The sequence below is a fragment of the Gallus gallus genome, chromosome 4, assembly GCF_016699485.2.
Source record: "Gallus gallus isolate bGalGal1 chromosome 4, bGalGal1.mat.broiler.GRCg7b, whole genome shotgun sequence".
NCBI lineage: Eukaryota > Metazoa > Chordata > Aves > Galliformes > Phasianidae > Gallus > Gallus gallus.
Window position 1 is genome coordinate 39,495,840 of NC_052535.1, and position 23,241 is coordinate 39,519,080.

The following is a 23,241-nucleotide window of genomic DNA, read 5'->3' on the forward strand; positions in this document are numbered from 1 at the left end:
AGGCATTGGATCCCAAAATACGTCATTCACATTCACTTAACTCAAAGACAACAATAACTAAATACGTTTGGATGACAAATATATGCATCTACTTAATAGAGCTATCTTTGGGAAAACATTCCCTACTTTCCCTCATGTGCTTTTTAACATTAATATCGATATTCAACATAAAATACTTATGAATGAAGATGAAATTAAATGGAGGGTTGGTGATTTGTTTGTTGTTTTTAATGTGACAATTCCCAAACATACTAAAAGTTTCTGGGCTAAATTAGCAGGGTACTTCTAACACAAACTAAAATTCATCCTCAGCACAAACAGAAAAAGAAAAGCATGCATGAAACGTGGAGTCCCAAATGTTGGTATTTACACACCACCATCTGCCCAATTTGCACTCTATACAATAGCCAGATTCTTATTCCTCACTTTCCAATCAGCAATGTGAAAAAAGGAAAAGCCCGCAAGAAGTCTCCTGCTCTCACTACAACACTGAAATGCTTGATGTTTTTATGTAGGCCTTCAGACACTCAACTCCATCTTGAAAAACTGAGTATATTAAAGTAAATAATTTTTACTACTTCAACTGAAAATTATTTCAAAGTTGTGGTTCCAAGACTTTTTGCAGCCACTTCTTAGGTTGCCTACTTCGTGGTATTATTTAAACCAAGAAGTGTGATATCCAACGTGCCAGGAAACCAAAAGTAGGAAGCGGCATCAGGAGCTGCTGAAGCTTTCCAAGAGACTTAAAATGCTTCATACGTGTTTCTACATATAGATTTGTGATTTATACTTAAGCATTCGAGTTTGTAACTTCTGGCTAATGACTTTTCTTTGACAGAAACAAAATGCTGCTTGCAAGCTCCATTCTCTCCAAAGCAAATCTGTTAACTAGATAATTAGGGTTAGGTTCAGGCTTTTAGAAACTACAATCACTAGCTGCTATACTTGACAGAAAACTGTTTTTATTTTGACTATACAGATTATTTAGCATGCTAAATTGGCAACGTCCCTAACGACACTTTCAGCTCTCCTTAACTACTTTTTCCCTGACCAGCATGACGCTTTCCTACAGTTAAGAAGAACAGAGAAATAAATGAGAATTTTTCAACTCCAGGAATAATCTCTCTATAGTGTTCCAAGCAAGGTTAGAGAAAACAAACATATCACTACTGGGTTTCAGGTAAAGTAACATGTGAAATATGGAAAAAGCCTTAACTTTGCTGAGAAATGAAGAATGACGACACTTTTCTTTAATCCAAAATGTGAATTTATTGTAATTGCAGATGGCAAACTCGCTTTCAACTTTGAGGGTTGGTTGAAGCCCTTACATTTTCTTCAAGATCATCTTCTGAGTGTCCTCTGCTATAATTCATCATCATTTTATTATCAGGAAATGTGAGTTAGGTGTGTTACCACAGAAGGATGTGACATACATGATAATAGAGACTCTGTGTTTACTGCACTGTAGGTCGCATTAAAACATCCTTGTGTTCCTTCCCTTCTCCTTCAAAACTTTTATAATGCCACTGTTCACAACTCTTCACTTGTACTACGCTTTCACCCCCGTCCTACCGCATCTGCACATCTTCTTAAGCCACCTGACAGACCTTCTGCTTCCTTCTTCTATCTTCAGGCATGCTTCTGTGCTAACCCCTTCTATTCCCAGTACTCGAGCACTGACAGAACATCAGAAAAAACTCCTGTTATCTGATAAAGGTTCATCCCCTACTTGTTGCATACGCATAAAATAGTCCTTGATCACATATCAGATTTTTGCCCCTGCTTATTTCATTCAACAGCTGTCATATTTCTGTCATATATTCTCCATGACGTTGTGCAATAAGCAAGTCATGTATCCAAAAGGTTCCGTATGCATATAGTAAGCACAGCTAACAAGGAAAAGGCCAAAGGCTAGTTCAGAACTTCCTTGAATGCTGAGTTTTCCCCCCCAGCCACCATTAACCTGATGATGCCAGTAAACCTCAGCAAGTATGTGTGACAGAGAGAAACGGGTTTAGTACATCTGACCTAATAGTTCACTAATCAATGTGCAAATTCTAACTAGTTGGCCAGCAGCTTGCTAATGGCTAACTTTGTTTCCCATTAAGTCCATGCATGCATATACTGCAGAATGCCACAAGGCTGAATATTAGCAAAGCATCCTCAAACATTCAAATAAGGGTGAACTATGATATAATAGTCATACCTCTCTTGCCATCTTCCTCGAAAACCACTTTCCAGCCCTAGCATCACAGGGCTCCACTTTTTCTTATCTCAATGACTCTCAAATCCAGAGGGTTTGGATGATAACACACTTTATGCTGGTACAGATATTCTTGGACTGCACCCTTCTAAACTCTGCAGACAAGATTCAGGTCACCTATTTTAGGCACATATGCAACTTGGACTTTGCAATGCCAATAAATCAGGCATTGAGAACCAGCAGCATGTTAGGCTCCTTGACTCCGACAAGCAATGAGGAGAAAAAAACTCCAGAAACTGATCGGTTGTGATTATAACATCTGCCTCTCCCCTGAGCAAATGGACAATGTGTAGATCTGTAGCTAAGAGGTAATTCAGTATTGATGCATTCCAAGCTGGGAGCTGATTAGATTTAAGTAATAGGAAAAAACAAGCATCAGAACGCATTTGAATTTTCTCCTCTGGCTCTTAGGAGACTATATTTACATTTAGTCATGTGCACCGTTCTTCAACAATACTTTTAATTCACCAAATATAGTGGGGATTCCCTTGCCAATGGGAAACCATCTTTTACTGCTGCACTGATTTTAGAAAGAAGCTCTAGCCTTGTGTTTTCATTCTTGTTCCCAGCCAGGGTCCTTACTCCTGTAGATTCTACTCCTAAGCTTCCAAAATTTTTGCTCCAATAGTCTCACTGCTGAAATAGGTTTTCTTACTAATGACTCCCCCCTCTACTTAAAAAAATCAGGGGCTACAGACTGAGATTTCTAAGAAAGAACAGGCTGTGCAAGCAGTAGGGAGGGCAGCAAATAGACAGCAGTTTTATAGTGTATTCCCTCTCTGATTTACACTGTTTTAAAAAGTTACTGAGCTATTCCACAATTCCTTTTAAACAATAATTGTTTAGGCTCCTGATCATTACACTAAAGTGAAGAAGGATGTTATTCTCTGAGGCTTCTGAGCGCCGCACTGTGCAGAAGCCAGGAGGGGGCAATGGAAGAGCTGAGTAACTGACATCTCTCTGCTCACAAAGAATCTGTATCCCAGCGCCATTCAAGGACTACGCACAGAGGTTCTGTCCTTTTAACCTGCATAGTTTGATCTGATTTTTGTCATTACTAACTGCAGGAAGTTCTGGTTATCCATTGTGAACATACGAACACATGCCACAGCTTAAATAAATGAATTCCTTATGTAAATTTCAAATGTCTTCCACACTGTTTCCTCCTTATTCAAGATGAATTTTCACTAGAGACTAATCTGTGAGTGGCATTTCTTTATATGGAGTCTCTTAGTGACCATACCGGAAGAAGTTGATCACATAAAGACTTTTGCTTGTTCACCATTTCAGAAAGCGAATAAAAACTCTCAATCCTCATCTGAACGTTTGGATTTTGACAAATTTTCACACCATCACTAGAAAGTGCTTTTTAAACCAACTGAAGTTTGTGAGGCAGTTCATGTAGCTAACGGCACAGTTCTCATAGAAGAAAGATTGCGTACAGTCATCTAGATGCATCTCATTTTGGCCCACTACCTTTTTATATTCACCTAATTATTTTTACTTTTTCTTTATGAGCAAAATCATAAAAGTAAAAATAGATAACAGATTTATTTAAATCCACATCTTGTTAGACTATCGGTCACAGTTTCACCAAAGTGCATTCTCTAGAATTAGCTGAGACAGCCTTAAAAATTCATTTAAAAATTCATTACAAGCCCTTGAATGGTATTTAATGAGAATATTAGGAGGTTTCAGTATCAGGGTGCAAGATACCTCTGCCAGTTCAACCTCTGCATTCTACAGTCAGAAACCCTGCATACAATACAAATGAATATGAATTAAGAACTCTCACCCTTAATCTTGTAGTGGAGATTTCAGCCTTCAGAATGTCAGGGTCATACTTTGTGCTTGATGAAGAGCCTGAGAATACTTAAAAAAAAAAAAAAAAAAACAATAAGACAAGTATTTAAATATTTTTAAATCATTAATCAGTCTCTTCCTTGACATACCCACATTGATCTAAAGCTACAAAGTACAGAAAAATCGTAATACTTTACAAATCTATATCCTTTTATAGAGTAGCCAGCACTGCAGCTTGGCAATCATTAATGGGTATGATCTCACCTTGAGCACTATGTGCAGTTTTGGATGCCACAACATGAGAAGAACAGAAAGCTATCAGAGAGCTCCAAAGAAGGGATACAAAAGTGGTTAAGGGCCTGGAGGGCATCTGCCTCTAAGAGAGTGATGTGGCTAACAAAACAAATACAGGGCTCTGAAAGCTCTTCACCATGCCAATCCCTTGACCAATACTGTAACATGCATCTCTATTTCACCCCCGGTTCATACATGGTGTAAAACTATTGTGTGAAGCAGCAGCAAACTCCTTTTTTGGTCCACTGCAGGTACCTGTCAACACAGTAGGGTCATTTCAGTATGCACCCATGAAGTGCAGGAGATCCTATTTACTCAGAACCTAGATTTGGTAGAATTTTGTTCTGACATACTGTGTGACAAAACAGAGTTCAGAGCAGACTGCTCTAAACCATGGCTCAAAGCAGTTCAATTGTGTCAGACAGGAGAGAGTTCTTTCCAGCAGAATATCTTTATATTTAAAAAAAAAAAAAAAAAAAAAAGGATGCTATCTGTAAAAAAGCCAAAGTACAAGACGTTCATAGCAAACCTTGAAAACCCATCCTAAAGCGAAACAGGATCCCCTGCAGGGCACAGATCAAAGAGGTTACATTGTATTTTCTACTGTACTTACAGCTTGTACGAGAGCTTGATTTTTCTTTGTAGGCATCATTCAACCGCACATACTCATCCAGTGCAAGTGCCAGCCTCTGTTCTTTCACCTGGTACAGTTCCTTCTGAGTACTGAGAGCATCCTGGGCTACCATAAGATAATCTTTCAGCATTCTCTCTTGTTCTTGCCTCCATTGTTTCCTGGGATCTTCTATTTGTGTCGTTTCTTTATAGAAGGGAAAAGGAAGAACTGAAAGGTATTTCTGCTGAAGTCTTCACAGCTAAATTGTTACTTTGCTTAGAATCCACAGTTTTAGAACTGAGCCGTAGCTTGACTTTGGTTACTAAGCAGGTGCTTAGTTTTAGCAGTTTTTTGCCACAATGGTGTGTGAGAGAAACAGCACTTAAGTGGTCACTCGCAGAATCAGAATTGGGGTACAATACATAATGCTGTACGTAGATGGCTCCTACATTCCCAACACTGAATTAAAAATACCCTAAAACTTTTCACTCATAGTTTTTGCATTCCAGTTGTTGGAAATGATAGGATCAACAAAAGGTCTCTGAATGACATCTTAAATTTGAATGCATTTCTAAAGGAAAAAAATGAAACGTAATCTTAATTACTACATTTTTTCAAAATACTCTCCCCCACTTGGTTAATTTTTACAGCCATATGTTATTCATCTTTTATTGTGGTTATCTCTCTCCTTTTCCTCTACAAAAACAATCTTTATGTTCATCTTTTCCACTGTAACTGAACTAACAGAACATTAATTCTTGAGATCATCTCCCCCACCTCTATTCCTATCACCATTGGGCATCCGATCCATGATAGAGTACAGTTTTATTTACAGTCAGTAGCAGGAGAAGGGTATCCTCAGACAGCATGTCATTTCAGTTAAGACAGGTGCCTAAGATATATGGGACCAATTGCCTTTCTGAAGAGTCTCTTCCTTCCCACTGACTACCCAGGCAATATAACCAAGTAGGTGGGAACAGATTTTACGTCAACCACGTTAACTCAAGCAGCCCCATAGAAAAAAGCATCAGATGTATTTTAGTAGTATATATTAGAGAAGACACGTGGATAAGAGTTAAGGATGTTCAGTCTTACCATTATTATATCCTGACATAGTTCAGCACATTCTGAAGCTATACAATGAATATTCTTCCTTTAAAGGCATACCAAATAGAAAAGTAGATGTTGTTGTGAGATGTAGCCATGAAAAGCTTAAAACCTGTCAGCCATGCACCACATGGCATTTTCTTTGTAAGTTATATACTAAAAATCTACATAGATCTACTCAGAGAAAAATATTGAGGAGTGGGGCATTTAAGCACCAAGTATTTACTATAGATTTCTTTTTTCTTGGGGGAGGGAGGCAAAAAAAGCAGGAGAAAAGGCCAGTCTCTGGCTTAAGTTTTCTGCCACTTTAATTCTCTGAATTGGTTCACTGCGAGAACTAACGCAGGGGAAAAAAAAGCAGGAACGTGTAGCTGAAGACATGGGGGGAAAAGAGCCAACCTGATTGCTGTAACCTGTATCTGAACTGCACTCTTGGGGAGAAGGCACTCTCTCAACTACATATCTGAAAACAGATTTTGTAAGTGCAAAAGCTGATAAGGACAGGCTCTGCTTAATAACAATTTCCCACAATGGCTAACCGCTAGTTTTTCAAAAGCTCTTCTTGGTGCTAATATCACACAAACCAAAGGCACGGATATTAAAAGAAGCTTCCCACAAAACTAACTCTGTAAAACCCTGAAGGGGCGGCATAACGTACCTACTGATGCTTTGACAAACACACACACAGTACCCCCTGTGCTGAGGGGGGACTGTTTCCACCACTTACAAATATGTCAAGCTTCTTTATTTCTCCTTGGGAAGGTATTTCTTAAATGTACGCAGCGGAAGCACGCAGACTATAAATCATATAAAGCCAAGTGTGAGGCATAAAAGATTAAAGTAGAGAAGCCTTACGTACAGTTGTTTTTCCAATAACCCCAACAAGAATGGTCTCCAAGAAAACTAACTATAGCTACACAAACACCACACACCCGTGTTACAGCCACCTGCTCTTTTCCACAAGGATATCAGGAGCACAAAGAAGCAAATCAATACCTTTTCTCTCCTAAACAGTCAACACATGTCCCGGTCTGTGGCCACTTACTGCCATTGTGCTTTAACACACCTCCACATTCGCAGTTATTTACACAAGATAAGAAGCACCCGCTTCCAGAGGTGTCCTTTTTTTGTGAAGCAGAATGAAGAGCTGGAAGCAGGATTCTCATGGGTCAGTGATCAAATAGGATAAACGCTGTTAAGTTGGGTTTTTTTTTTTAGGAAGGATGTAACAACGTGATTGTGTTTTAAGAGTGCAACAGCAGCCACCAAATAATCGTACAAGACTGGGAGGTCTCATCTTCGAGCATGTTGTAGGTAATTGCCTTGTAGGTTTTAAGTGAGGATTGCTCAACATGCAGCCCAAAGACCAAACGTAGCCTGCAGAGTCCTAAAATGTGGCCTACAGATGCCCTGTCCTTGCAACTGCAAGAGAAGGACAAAGCTGGTCAACAGCAGATGATTTTTTACTGCTGCCAAATGCAATCAAACATTTTCTTTTTGCCTCTCAAAGCAGCACATGCAAAACAACACTACCATAATACAACCCCACATCTTTTATTCAGATAGTCATAAACAAACCTATGGTGGCCCCGCATTTTATAAAGTGTCTCTTCAGCAAACAAAGCTTTGGATAACTGTCCATGTAGGCATCACACGATGTCTATCCCAGAACTAACGCTCCTGTCAGCTTTCCCCAAGCAGGGGAGGCTTTTCTCAACCGTTTTTCACTCTCTGTCTTCTCAAATATTGCAAAGTGGAAAGCCCAAAAAATTAAATCACTTGTTTGGCAAGTTGTTCATATCTATAAACACGTACCTGGGCACTGCACCAAATGCTCATCCATTTGTCATTTTCAGTCATGTGAATTTTAAACAGCATCTTTACTACATAGATGGAAAAAAAACTATACCACAACAACAACAAAACACAGACAGAACAATGGGTAACAATTCTGGTATTCTAATGCTACATTTTGAAAAGCACATCCATCTGAGCACGTGTATCTGGCAACAGTCTACAGTTTTTTGTTTTTAAAAGCAGAGTTCTCCTTTCAAAATCAAGGATTTATACATGGTAGAGAGTGAATAGCTCACTGAATGTTCCGAAGTGAGATGGGAAACCATTCATATTTAAACCACAGAGTGAAATTCAAGCCACAAATAAGATCCTAGCATTTTCTTATTCTTCATCAGCTGTTAAATAAGAACAAACTTTGGAGAGGCTCATTCCTTTTTTAGTACAGATAGACGTTTCCATCAGGTGACTACAACAGGATGCCTTACAATCTTATCTAAAGTAGATACAAATCATGGACGAAACAGATTGCTGGCTAAACAGATGGGGAGATGTTATTTCTTCTGGTCAGGTGAGGAGTAAACACTAATCATGAGCACAAGACAGAGCTCAATGGTTGTATCTGTTCTAGAAAATGCTAACAGGACTTCCAGCAAGGAGGACTTCCAACCAACAGGGTTTCCAGACAAGAGACAAACCACCCCCAGGCATGACCTCTCCAACACCTTTAGCATCACCAGATGGCTAAATACAAGAGTTCAGCTGTTTCTTTTCGCCACTGTACCCTCTGTGGCATAAACTTTGATGTGAACAAAAGGCATACCCTTAAAATGGGTCTTTAAACATCTAAGAGAAATACGTCAGGATCTGTCAAGAACGCTGACTAGGGATTTATTAAAAACAAACTTTATTGATAACATTCTCTGTTCAATCAAAACATAAAATAATAAACTCTAGTCAAAGAATGCACATTGCAGGGGATGAGAGGGAAATCTAATATTCACGTTACATGCTCCTAATTTGACTTGGTTTTAGTATCATTTGGCAAAACTACTTATGAAGCAAAATTACTCAATTCTATTAAGAGATCTTGATTTAAAACCAATTAATTTAACTTAAATTACTGCAAGTGCACAGAAACAAACTTATAAACCATCAATTTCCTTCTGTTCTTAGTTCTGAAGCAGCAGAACAGCGTACATAGCAGGATGGCACGCTCCACCCAAGGACATTTCTGAGAACTGAAATTATCACAGCCTTGCAACGTAAAAGATCAAGCTGTGTTGGCTTTAATCATACTGCTATTAATGAAATACAATCTTCCTGGCTAACTGCCAGCCTGGTTTGATGCACTTAGACTGAGTAAAGAATCTGGCCAAAACAACAATTCAAAGCCAAAATGTCAGGACTTACTTTACTGCCCTTGAAACGAGTTCTAACCAAAGGAATAAACAAAGCTTTTCAAGGTATAATGTTACACGTGCCCCACATAATTATACACGGGATATATATTATACATAGGACATATGGGATATGCAGGCGTGTCATTTTTTTTTTTATTAGATAGTCAAGATGTTATGTTTCTCTCTGCTATCCAGACGGCCTGCCAAATTTTTACAGTCTGCTTCAACAGAAGGAAACTATTACCTTATCAGCGGTAGATCGTATTTTTCTAAAACACATGGAATTAAAATCCCACTAGAAAATCCCACAGGGAAGGGAACAGCTCCCTGACGCCCTACTGCTAGACATAAGAGAATTGGACATTTTACTACAGGATTAACAATATGTGGAAGCAATAGTTTTTCCAGCATCTCCCCTTGCCAAATAAAATAATAGTGGCAATTGGCTCTAGAATGACCTATATGTAATCTGTCTTCAGTCAGGCAGGTTGCATTTATGCAACACAGTTGAGAGAGCAAGTACTCTGAAAGGGGGGGCCTACCAAAAAAAATGCTGGAGATGACAGATCACCACTCGAGGAGGACACGTGCACAGCAGGCAGAGACAACATTGTGGTATTATACTTTTCATCCAGATGACAAATCTCTCACCTGTTTAATCACTTGCCCATATCATTCCATTAAATGTAACAGGACCACCATCTCGGAAGAGCAGGCCACAGCCTGGTATTCCAAGGGAAATCAATTGATCTGGCTAGAAATGAGGAGCAGAGACACAGGACCTGTACAGCTGCCATCACAGCCCCTTTTTGTGGCTGCAGGTAGCACCACATTATCTCACCCATACTCCCCAACACTGCCCATTTATGTGTTCTTGTGCACAGGCTCTGGTGTCCACCCAACCCTGCACAAAGCCTATTCACTAGATCTAGCTAAACACTCACTGGGCCAAAACCTGAAGATAAAAGTATGTGTATAATTTCCTGGCAGGATAGGTGAATTGTGCCAGGTTACTGGAGGTCCAAGTAACCAGTATAAAGAAGAAAGAAGAATCCAGCTGAGGATTGAAATGGAGGCCATTTCTTTTGACCTTGATCAGCAAGCCCATCAGAATATCAATAACAGAGCCATCCATCTACCAGACCCCAAGTATAGGAAAAAGCATGGGCCTCAAAAACTCAGATCTACTAACCAACTACGCTGCAGAGTCCTCTATCCCTGGTGGTTCTCCCAGTGCACAGTAACTGAAGGACGCACGTGAACTAAATCTGGGTTGGTGTTTGAACAGTCTCCGATGCCCTTGTTGTGTTAACATTGCAGCTATTCCACAGAATTGGTTTGAGAAGGAGGCCATATCTGGAAAACACCTCACAGTAAGCTGAGGGCGAGTCCCTGGAGAACGCTGCAGTAAGGCCAAGCTGGGGGGAGCTGCAGTCAGGGATTGCAGTGGTATCCTGCACAAAAACTTCTCAAAATGGCACAAACAGAAACCCATCAACAACCCTTTGATATATAACATCAGGAGAGGAAAACTGGTATCTGATATCAACCATCGTGGGGTGATTCAAGTTAGCTTAATGAAGGGTGGTGAAAGCGATTTTATAAACAGCATTACATAATCACTATGGATATGTTTATTCTACAAGTATATCCTGTGTTTCTTGATAAGCAAACTGGCTTTCAAATCTCCATTCTTTTGCCTGCCATCAGACAATAGTGCAGGTAGGGAAAAAAAAAAAACATTGTAAACATCATTTCATCATACTTCATCTATAACAAATATTGCAGATAGCTGAGATGCGAGCCTTAAAGAACAGTAAAGGAACAAAGGCACTAGAAGCAGTTTCAGGGAGAATAACAGCGTGTTCCTGGACTGGCACAAGGAATGCACTTCATTGTTTACATACCAGAGGCTTTCTGAACAGGTTTTTTTTCTTATTCCTTTTTCTCTCCACTCCCCTCCTTTTAAAAGTGCTTAGTATTCAACCTCAAACAGTAAGAAAAGCAATTTGCACCCATAAATCTGAGGAGAAATTCACAAAGAAATATATTACATTGTTTCAAAAAGATGCATTTTTCCAATAGGTACATAAAAATAAAGAGTAGCACCTTACAGAGAAGCAGTTTCAATGAGACTTTGCAGCCCAACAAGATGACATATAGAGTGCCTTTAAAATGATCTAAGACATTGCTGGATACTCAAAGAAAATCACATTTTACCACGTAATAAGATGGAATATGGGCTCTAAGGAGAGACACAAAGGTAAATTAGGTTATTCAGAATATGAGTATGCTCTGAACTGAGCTCTACAGTTTGTTTTCTGCTGTAGAACTCGCACAAGAGCAATGTCTCCTCTCTTCCAGAAACCTTCTTCACTTCTCCCTAAATTAATTCTGTGCTTGAACCGAGAAACAGTGAGCAGGCAGCTCAGCAGCACCCAGCTTCGTGCTCTCTCTCCCCAGATGGGATGCAGGAGAGAATCAAAAAGGTAACACTCTGAGAACTCGTGAGTTGAGGCTAAGACAGTTCACTAGGTAAAGCAAATCTGCGCATAGAAGCAAAGCAAATGAAGGAATTTATCTCCCTCTCCTCATCAGCAGTCCAGTCACTCCCAGGAAAGCAGGGCTCATCATGTATTTCTTGGGGAGAGTAATGCCAGCACTCTCAACATTCTCTTCTACATCCTCCTGTCTCCTATCAGCTTTCATTGCTGAGCACAATGCCATACGGTATGGGCCATCCCTCTGCCCAGCCTGGGCCAGCAGTCCCGGTTCTGTCCCCTCCTAGCTCCTTGTGCTCCCCCCAGCCTCCTCCTGGCAGGTCATGGGGAGCTGAGATGTCCTCAGCTCTGTGCAGTGCTGCTCTGCAGTGACTATCATCACACGGTGCTGCTGCCACTATTTTAAGCAAAAATCCAAAGCACAGCATCATACAGGCCTCTACAAAGAAAATTAACACTCTCCCAGCCAAACCAATGACAGAGATGAAAATGAGAATGCTTTCCAGCTCTACCGTGCAAGCATGAGCAGATTTATAGGAAATATTTATTCATAGATTTTTACTAAGAAACGTTGAACATGTTATCCTTATGGCACGCTAGTTGCCTCTAGACATTGTGATAGTGTGTGCTTATGCATTTTGGAGTCAAACAGCAGCAGAAACTGAGCATTTTGCTCTACATTATCCGGTAGGTAGGTAATATTCTACTGCTACAGCTATCAGAAATACAACATGAGAAAAAAATAAGAGCAAGTATAATCTTTTTGTAAAAATTAGCAGGTAAAATCATCTTTAATCCAGAGTCTTCACTGTTTTAGCCTTCCTTTGGTTGACTGCACAGACCAGATTACTCTAATCCCTCCCTATTACAACGGGACTCTATAGCCAGAGGGCAGGTAAGATAGCAACCTGTAAGACTCAGGATAGATACACTGTATTTGGGTTGTGTGTGTTTGCTGACAGCAAAGAGTCCTCACAATTGTTTCCCAAATGCTTGCATGACACCACTTGCTTAAAAGACAGCATGAAGTGTCATGGGAACAAACAGTACACACTTAGTTTCAGGTGGGACAGAGTTGATTTTCTTCATAATGTCTGGTATGATGCTATGTTTAGGATTTAGGAGAAAATCAATGTCGATAACACACCAGTGTTTCTAGTTGCTGCTGAGTAGTGGTGTATGGAGCCAAGGCTATTCCAGTTTTTCAGCTTCTCATACTGTCCTGCCAGTGAGGGGTTGGGGGGCACAGGGAGCTGGAAGGGGACAGAACCAGGACAGCTGGCCTAAGCACACCAAAGCGATATTCTGTACCATATGACATGCAGTAAGAAAGTTTGAAAAGAGGGTTGTTTGAGGTGCAAGATGATGCTCAGAAACTAGCTGAGTATCAGTCAGCAGCTGGTAAACAATTGTTTGTTCATCACTTGTTATATATATCATAGAGTCATAGAATGGCCTGGGTTGGAAGGAACCTCAAGGATCATCAAGCTCCAACCCCTCCTGCTGCGCACAGGGCCGCTAACTTCCACATCTAATACTAGACCAGGCTGCCCAGAGCTCCATCCATCCCAGGGATGGGGAAATCCACAGCCTCTCTGGGCAGCCTTTTCTAGCACGTCACTACTCTCATAGTAAAGAACTTCCCCCTGACATCCAACCTAAATCTTCCCTCCTTCAACTTAAAACCATTTCCCCTTGTCCTGGCATTTACATCTACCCTTGTAAAGAGTTGACTTCCCTCATGTTTATAGGCTCCCTTTAGGTACTGGAAGGCTGCAATGATGTCACCTCACAGCCTTCTCTTCTCCTGGCTGAACAAGCCCAGCTCCCTCAGCCTATCTTTGTAGGGGAGGTGTTCCAGCCCTCTGATCATCTTTGTGGTCATCCTCTGGACTCTCTCCAACAGCTCCCTGTCCTTCTTGTATTGGGGGCCCCAGACCTGGATGCAGTACTCCAGGTGGGGCTTCATGAGGGCAGAGTAGAGAGGGACAAGCATCTCCCTGCCCATGCTGGCCACCCCTCTTCTGATGGAGATATAAGGGGGGTTTTGTATGTATACACATACTATCTTCTGATGGGACGGACACACACACACACACACACCCCTATTATCCTTTTTTCCTCTTACTTTTCTCTTAGTATTTTTTTTTTTAATCTCAACCTATGAATTCTACTTTTTTTATTCTCCCCCCCAACCCACTGGGAAGGGTTAAGTGTGTGAATGGCTGTGTGCTGCTGAGCCACCTGCTGCGTTAAGCCACAACACTTAAGAGTAAGATACACTGTCCTACTCCCCCAAACTAATTCTAATTGCAGAGTCAAGGTGGCATCTCCATATTTCTTCCTTGCCTGAGAATATAATCTGGCATAACTTTCACATGTGTAGATGAACCAAATCCCACACTGGTGCAAAGAAGCATCAGTCTATCCACAAAGTCCCTGTGATAGAATATACCAGTCACACTTGCGGCAAATGGTATGAAAGTCTTTATGATCACAGCAAGAAATAAAACACTTGTAGCTAAATACACTGTCAAACAGCATATGTAAACAGCAAGGCTTTGAAATTCTGACCAGGAAGGAGAGTAAGTGGGGAAATAAGGACCTACAGTGAATTTCAGTCTCCAGCTAAGTAGATGCAAATCCCTGTACCTCTGTGTTTTCTGACCTCTTAGCATCACTCTGACATACCTCTCTTTTCCTCTGTGGAGGAACCGATGGCAGAAAACAGTCACTGGGAAAGGACCAGAACGTGCATTCATGCTCCCAAAGTGGAAAATTAAAACTAAGTAGAGAGGAGCTGCAGAAGTAGAGACAGTAGATGCTCAACTTCTATTTTGAAGAATAGTGTTGGGGGGGTGCAGGGCAGGGAGGAAGGAAATTATATTGAATCCAAAGGAAAGAATTGAGGAGGGGGGGAAGATGCAATGAACTGAAATAGAGCTGCGTTAGGAGTGGCTATTACTTCCCATCCTTATCTCCTAAATACTGTCACTCAGCTCCTTTCTAATACCTTTGCCTCTAAGCAATACCAAGAGCAGAGTACTTGTTCTCTCAGTTAGAGAGATCAATGCCACAAAGAAAACAACCTCTTGCCTGGTTATTCCTGAGCCTGAAAATCAAATTTGGAAGGAGATGAATTATTTAGGAGTATGCAGCGTACTGAAAGCAAAGCAGAATTTGTCCCAGCCCAGGACTCCCTCAGACTACTTATGTCAAGCCAAAAAAGTAGAAGTCTTTCAGATAAGCCAAGGTCTTGGAAAGAAAGAAGGTTTAGAACAACAGGACCTTTTTCTCTGAGCTCTGTAAATTCTCAAAATGTAAAGGAAACAACCTTCCTGAATACCACTAATACTAATATGGAAATGAACTAGTCATGTTACAAAGTGATCTCCCAAACTTCCAGAATTTAAGAAGGAAAATCAGAATTCCAACACTTCACTTTATTATCATATATTTTAATAGCACATTGGTATCTTTAGCAATATTTGAGGGATCGAAGTTCTATCACAGACTGATACATCTACGTACATCTATACTTGTTAGCTTTTTCTTTTTTTGGTTTTCACTCATCTTTAGATACTCACATCTGTTATATGGACCCATTCAGAAACAAACAAAACATCAGTGTAAGATGACACAGACTCAATAAAATGTACCTGGAAGTTCTGCAGCTAAAGAACAATCTTGATCACAAAGAGCTGTACAAGGACATCAGTAATCACCCTTCCTTTCAAATCAAAACCAGAAACCTACTGTAATTCTGCAGCTAAAATCTGCAAACAAGCATATTTACAGGCTGAAGCCCCACCAACTCTTGGGACCTGTCCCTGGCCCACAAAGGAGAACAAGCTTAAGACTGACACTTTGAGTTCTCCCTTTCTGCAGCTGCCCATGGATGCCCATCCCACACAATGAGCCATACAAGAAAAGCTAAGCAGCAGTGGGGAAGGAAGGGGAGGAGGGCTCACACACCTCAGGAAGCAGAGTGTTTGCCCATCGGCCTCGTTCCCTACAGTCACACTGACATGACACGGGGGCAGGAACCACAGCAAGCGATGATAACTGCAACTGGCACTAAGAGCTGCACCTGGAAATCACAGCCTCAGAGCCAAAACTGCTTCCTGGCAAGCCTGCACAGGGCACACACCAGACGAAAGTTCAAGGGTGTCATTTCAAAATACCTTTACCAGTGCTACCGCAAAAAGCTGTCCTGAGTCCACCTGAGTGTTTATTCCTATCCCCAGGTCACCTTCCCTCCCTTGCTTGCATAAAGAGGGGCGTGGGAAGGAGAACAAACATCAACTTTTTTTTCCATGCCGGATTAGTTTCAACCCGAATCAGCTCCCTGATCTGATTCACTGTCTGGCCATGCAAATATTCATGCCAGTATAAGCAAAAACATTGCAGAGACAGAACAAAAGGCCAGAGGTAGCAACAGAGCAGGACCAATTCTTTCAGAGATTGTATCAGCTTAAAAGTGTTTGCAAACCCAATCTTAAAGAGCACAAATGTTTGCACCCACTTAAAGGCTGACGTTGAAAACCCTGTAGAAAAACTGGAAGATTGTGAAAGCGATGGCTTTGCCTGTAGACACGTGAAATTAAGTGGAATAAGATGTTTGTGTGACTCTTTGTATTGATTTTTTAAGCATATTATTCAGTAAAATCAGGAAATGTTAGCAAAATCGAAAGCTAAAGCAAATGACTGTGAGTACACACATGCAATGAGAATTTTAAGAGTGATAGCACAAGCTAAAGATCTTTGGACTCTCCCAAACCACAGTAAAAAGAATCCTGCACAGAAGGAACTCCTCAGTCCCTGATCACCAAATAATACCCTTTTATTCAGCCCTTGAACAAAAGGTGCTACTGAATCACAGGGTAAGCATTTAGGTTCTTATGGTACTAGCTACCCACATCATATGCATGTTCTGCCTTGACAGATGGCCTGTAATCTGGTCTCCCTTGAGGCTGAAAGCATCACATTAAGATTCCTAATTGGAGTAATACATTCATAAAATAATGACCTCAGTCAGTGTTTCCTGAAGTGGGTTACATCATCTGAGAGAATCACAAGAGAGTCCCAAGGCAATCAGAGAGCAAGAAAAAAATACATATATTTTAAAAGAACTATACAGAAATAAACAAGATGATAGTAAAACAAAATTATACTTAAACATATTGACACCAAATGGCACAGTTTCTCAAGTTCAAGGGAGCATTTACAATTGCAGACTGCTCACAGCCAGCTCTTACTCTTTCTGCAGGAGGAGAATCTGAGTTGCTGCTGGCAGTTAAGGACAGTTGGCTTTTCTCAAATTTGTATAGGAGAAGAGAAAGTAAAGGGCTAAGGCAGTTAATTACACAGATGGGGAATGCATCTACAAGCTTTTGTTTTAAGATCTATTGATTCATATGATGAACTCTGTGGAGAAGGACTCGGGTGTCCTGTTGGACAACAGGTTGGCCACGGGCCAGCAGCATGCCCTTGTCACCAAGAAGGTCAAGGGGATCCTGGAGTGCATTAAAAAGAGCATAGACAGCACGTCAAGGCAGGTGATCCTTCCCCTCTGCTCTGTCCTGCTGATGCACATTTAGAATGCTGTGTCCAGTTCTGGGCTCCCCAGTTCAAAAAAGACAGGGATCTCCTCGAAGGAGTCCCATGGAGGGCCACAAAGATGATAAAGGGCCTGGAGCATCTCCTGCATGAGGAAAGGCTGCATGACCTGGGGCTGCTCAGCCTGGGGAAAAGATGACTACGAGGGGTCTGATAAATGTTTATAGATACCTAAAGGGAGGTTGGAGGCAAAATACTGAGACCAGGCTTTTCTTGGTGGTATGTACTGATAGGACAAGGAGCAGTGGCCTAAAACTTAAACATGCAAAGTTCCATTCAAGCATGTGGAAGAACTTCTTTTCAGTAAGGGTGACAAAGCCCTGGAACAGGCTGCCCAGAGAGGTTGTGGAGTCTCCTTCTATGGAGATATTAAACACTTGTCTGGACTCGTACCTGTGCAGTCTATTGTGGGGAATCTGCTTTAGCAAGGGGTCAGACTCCATGATCTCTTGTGGTCCCTTCCAATTCCTGCAATTCTGTGATATAATATTTGAAGAATTTAACCTTTCATTACAGAAATTTGGCAGCATTTTTATAAGTTTGCAAACTGCAGCCTAGTACTTTTTCTCGTGACACCATTGGAACTTTTGTCGCTTTCCACCTTCAAAAGGAGTGCAGTAGGTCTCGCCCTGTACACCAGTTGAAATTCCACCACTGAAATTTTCAGCCTTCAGTTTTTAACATAAAAGGGGGGAACAACCAGAAGTAAGACATTCTGAATTTATAGTCTTTTGTGCTAAGCTCTAGCCTCCCACTCATGGCTTAATGGTTTTGGCTGAGGAATCTAGACATCCATTGTGGCCAGTAAAACCGGCCAATCTTGATTTATCAGGCTTACAGCTGAACCCAACCAAAGGAGCTTAAATCAGCTCAGTGTCAGAGCAGACAACCAACCAGTCATTTAAATCACACTTTTGAATACACTGGCTGCATTGACAAGATAGCTGTTGACTACAACAGCAGCTTAGACATCCCAGGCTTGATTCATCTCTGCATACTTTTAGGATGCCTCTGGGTAACCAGCCTCCTCTTCAGCTTTTGTTCCTGAAGACCACTGGTCTCTCAGCCGCCCCTGCCCTATCTAGTGATCCTTTGCAGTTGTCTCTGCTAATCTGAAGTATCTCAAAAAGTCACAGACACTTTACTGTTTAAGTACATTGCACTGGTAGCACAAGTGCAGGCACCTACATTCAGGCATCTGAAATGGAATCCCTTCTATTATGTTATTAAAGATCAATTCTGAGATGAGAAAGGTGTCAATCAGTATGGACTAACAGAGACATAAAAAGGCGACAAATGCTTTCAGTAATACATTCACTTAGATACATCTAACATGCACTGCATTTCAAAACTTTTTGCTATCATTTAGTATGGTTCAGATGTAACTCGCATGCAATTAAAAATATATGTAGAAGTAGGTGCAGTTATCCTGCCTGTACTAGATTTTCTTGTAAGCCTTATGAAGCCAATAATGTTACACAAAGGTCAAATTTTCCCCAGCAATTTAATTCCCCATTCCCTTTCCAATTACCACAAAATACAGCATGATTTATAGACTGAATTGTATTCTACAACTTTCTTAGAACTACAGTGCGTCTGCCGGATTTCATGTACAAATTACAAACAGCCCCCACACTCCACACTATCTGAACTAATAGCTCATTTCAGTACATGGACTGAAGTCAATTTTTGGTTATTCGTATCTGACTGTACTCGTATCCAACAGTGCCCATCACTGAATATTTAATAGCCATTCAACATGCTATACTTTATAAGTACCAACAGATGTAAACCATCTTTATTTACCATTTATTACATGGACTTCTTCCACAGAAAAAGATTAAGAGTCATGTGAATAACTGTGAGCACACCTCCAACCACTCCCAAGCCCATGCACACAAATGTGGTAATTTAATGGCAGAAAATAATTAACTGTTACTATAATTACAATTCTCACATAAGAAATCTTTTCCAGTCACGTTTGAAAGAACTTCCCAGGAAAGTCTAACAGCAATAAGTCTTTTCACATGATCAATACGGCAAACTGAAACTGATACTTACGGTTGATGTGATCGATATAGTACACACCAATCTGAGGATCGTATGCAGCTTCCCATCCCCATGGTAGTTCATCCCCAACACAATCCGCAAATGACAAGGGTTTTGTTAACCTAAAAATAAAGAAACAAAGGTAATTTTCTATCTCTTTCTTACACGTTTGTTATTCATATTAATTCCTATTGTGACAAACTAAAGACGACGTGGAGAGAGAAGACTTATTCTGCCCCTACCTCCCCCTTAAAGTTTAGGCTCTTGATGATTTTCCCCCTGTTTCGGCCTTCTGAATTCATCAACTCCAAGAACATAATATAAGTTATTCCAAATATTTCCTGGTACAGGCATTCAAGTGAGAAATTCACTGCACCATCTTTCACATTTGACAGCTTAAAATTAAACAACAACCAATAGCTTCTAAAAAAATGTTAATAATCTGCACTCCTACTTGTCCTCTGAAGAACTGGACCCTTCAACCCTGAGTCTGTGATGACACCACAAGATTTCAAAGTAATCTCTTCTAATGACCACAAAAAACACAGAAAATATAACTAAGATGCAGCTAGCAGCACTCACCAATTCAAGTACCAGAACAAAATTAATAGTAGTAGGCATTTTAGAAGCTTTATTTAATGGCTATTCAGATGTTAATTATGTATCTTCCTAAAAAGGAACCATATTACCATTTTTCATTTTAATAATCTGTTCACAACAATAAATAGTTTGGTGACCCAACTGAGGCTGAGCAAAGCTTAACATCATTATGTTTTTGTTGGCTTTGGGAAAAGAAATGTGTATTAAATATTGAGTTTCCTCTTGATAAACCCACAGCCACGTCACCCATATTAACAGGAATAACAAGAGAATTAAGACTTTATCAATAACATACCATTAGTATGTAATTAGAATTCTTAAAAAGCCTGGAAGTAGGATTACCAAGAACAGTTTGTGGGACACATGAGCATCACCTCCTTTGCTGACTGAAGTATAATTTCTATCATGTCTATCACAGAAGTCTTTCATCCTATCCTGAATATCCTATGCAAACAAAAAGTTACATGCTTTTTTGGTATGTTTCTTCTTCAATTAGCTTCTGACCAAAATAAACAAGTTTATCAACATTTCTGTGAGAAACACGGCAAAAAGAACAGTACATTTTACTTTCTACAAAACGGAAGGGTTTTCTGCATAGAAAACACTATAGAGAAAATATCTGACAAAACCACATCATTAAGTTTGTAACGTAGCTGAGAAAACAGAAATTTGAGCACGAACTTGATATTAAAATTATCGTCCCACAAATATGCAACAAACTAGGTTTGCAGAAATTACAAACAACCAAGCTCTAATGCTCCAAAGTTTCAGCAGAACGTGGGCAGATATTTCTTTTTCCTTAAACTGTGAGCATGAATCCACACTCATATCTCTAAAGTTTAAAATATAATCCTATGAAAGTTACTAATACTTAGTTTTGAGGTCCTGAACAAATCCAAACACAAACCAAGTTTTCTAATTTACTGCCGCTTACAAACTGCTGTGCGCTGAACACGCCGAAAATTATTGCAAAATTCAGGTGAAAGCACCAATGTGAAATTACACCTATATCATCAACATTTAAAATATGGATTGTAAACAGGAGAAGACAGCTGTGAGAAAAGCCCACTAGAAGAGATTATCCATGAGAATGGCCACAGTCACTTCAACAGCACTACATTCCCCAGGACTCTCTCTTCTCTTCCAGAGACTTTCAGTGGCACAACGCTTTTGAGCCAGACAACTTTACTGTTGGACAGCAACCCACGCAAGGAAGGATTAGGCAGGTTTGGGCCCTCAAAACTGTCCTAACAAAATACGTATGGCAAATGGGTAAGATTAGTGAAGATACATGAAGACAAGCAAAATGCAAGATAGAATTTGAAATCCGAGAGAGTTATGAGATATAATTGGAAAGGAAACAGTAGCTGAGAGCAAGGACTTAAGGAATATCGCCTGTGTGAAGATCATTATCTGTGACATAATAACATATAATAGACAGACTGTCATTACATTCATTAACAATGACCCAGGAAAAATGAGCTTTATTGCAGTGTAATAGAGGATTAAGTGCTGCATTTCAGAGCACTGATATTCCAAGGTACTGCACAATATTTCTTCAGTTGGTGGTTATCAATTTACATACTCTTGAAAGAACACCAATACTCAAAAAAGGATGACCTGAAGTCCACGTTCAGTCTACCACGAAGCTGAGTTACTTGTCAGAAGGTTGTTTCTTTTTAAGTGTATATTCATTGAGCTTAAGTATTTTCACTTATGGCAATACTTTTTTTAATTAATTTTTTATAATTCCTTCGAAATGATGATTAATTTATTAGCCTTAAACTTGTAATAGCAATTTTTTTTCTACTCAACCCTGTACTGCTGCAACGCAATGCTTCCATTTCAGCAAGTGAAGTGAAAAGCATCCCAAGGGCCAGGGTGCAAGAAATGTATATGTTCATCACAGGAAGTGGCTGATCCCAAGACAGTCACGAGAAAATCTTTAACTCCATTATCTAATTATGCAGTTGCCAATCAGTTCATAGATGCTTTAGGAGAAAAAATATGGCTTATACATAGAGAAGCTATAGCACAACCTCATATTCACGTTTTTCAAAACACAAAGATACCTCAGACTTTAAACAGTAGATTCTGCAGTTATACGTATCATCATTAATGATTAATACTCTTACAGACATGAATGCAGCCTGTACATGCATCTAAAATTTATGAAGAGGCTGATGATGTTGTAAAATGGAAACATAACTGCAGATTGACAGATTGTCAATGCAATATTGTTTCATCTGGACAACTTTATGCATTTTCTTGCTTGATATACTCGCTGAGACCACAAAAACATACAGAAGAAATATTTCTTACTGAACTGAGTGTCTACAAAAACCGAGAAATTTACTATGTGAATGCTGTCTTTCTGTTAGGATACGGACAACTCATGGTATTTCACACTTCTGTGATCATCAGAGTGCAAATGAATGTGTGTATTACACTCACGCATATGACATTTTCAACACATTATTCTGCTGTATTTCTTCTCTGACTCCATTTCTCTCCAAGATCTTAAGAATGAAGGTGCTTATAACACTGGATATTACCCATATTATGATTAGGACTCTATCAACAGGAAACTCCAGACTTCGGTCTTTGCTCCCTTCTAAACTCATCAGATTTCTGGAGTATATATCAAGACCTGATTCTACCCATACACTGAAGAACTGCTAGTAGAACTAGAGATGTTTTGCTTGGACTGACTTAATGTGATTTATAATATATAGGGGTAGAGCACATTGGGAAGAGAGAAAAGTAACAGCAGACACATCTCAGAAAACTTGGGGTGGTCAGGAGGAACATGAAAAGCAAACAACAAACCTGAAGCTCTTCTTTTCCTCAACTAGAAAGGACAAAAATGCAGGTTGGTAAGAGGTGCATAAAAATACCTGAGAACTATGACAAGGTTCATCTTCATGTCTTTTAAAAAGACTTGCAAGAATACCTTCCTTGTTGTGTAATGCGTGACCTACAGTTAAGGCCTGGAGTTTTGAATTCAATTATAACTAGGGTCAATACTCAACTTCTATAGCAACTTCAATATGCATTTGAAAGCTCTCCAAATCCCTACCAAAAATGACCTTGTGTTCTTTGCCTTACAGCAATAATCTAGTAAGACACCTATATGAAGTGTTATACAGATTAAATTTCATACCCATTTGTTCTTGTACACAGAATGATATATAA

The 23,241-nt window shown here is 40.0% G+C and overlaps 1 protein-coding gene across 4 annotated transcripts in view; it reads right to left on the reverse strand.

The window, feature by feature from the left end:
- Positions 1–23,241, reverse strand: part of WWC2 (WW and C2 domain containing 2) — an 88,106-nt gene that overhangs the window by 41,679 nt on the left and 23,186 nt on the right. For 3 of the 4 annotated variants that reach the window (XR_001463612.4, XM_015276544.4, XM_025149946.3), the window contains exons 2-4: positions 19,459–19,568; positions 4,974–5,177; positions 4,059–4,135 (exon numbers count right to left, since the gene is read on the reverse strand). Coding sequence is in view for 3 of the 4 variants with exons in the window: in XM_015276544.4 (XP_015132030.2) it covers positions 4,059–4,135; positions 4,974–5,177; positions 19,459–19,568 (391 nt within the window). In the remaining variant the exon portion in view is untranslated. Of the gene's footprint in view, positions 1–4,058; positions 4,136–4,973; positions 5,178–11,184; positions 13,063–19,458; positions 19,569–23,241 lie in introns of those variants that run through there. The other variant, XM_046940781.1, reaches the window with a different exon arrangement.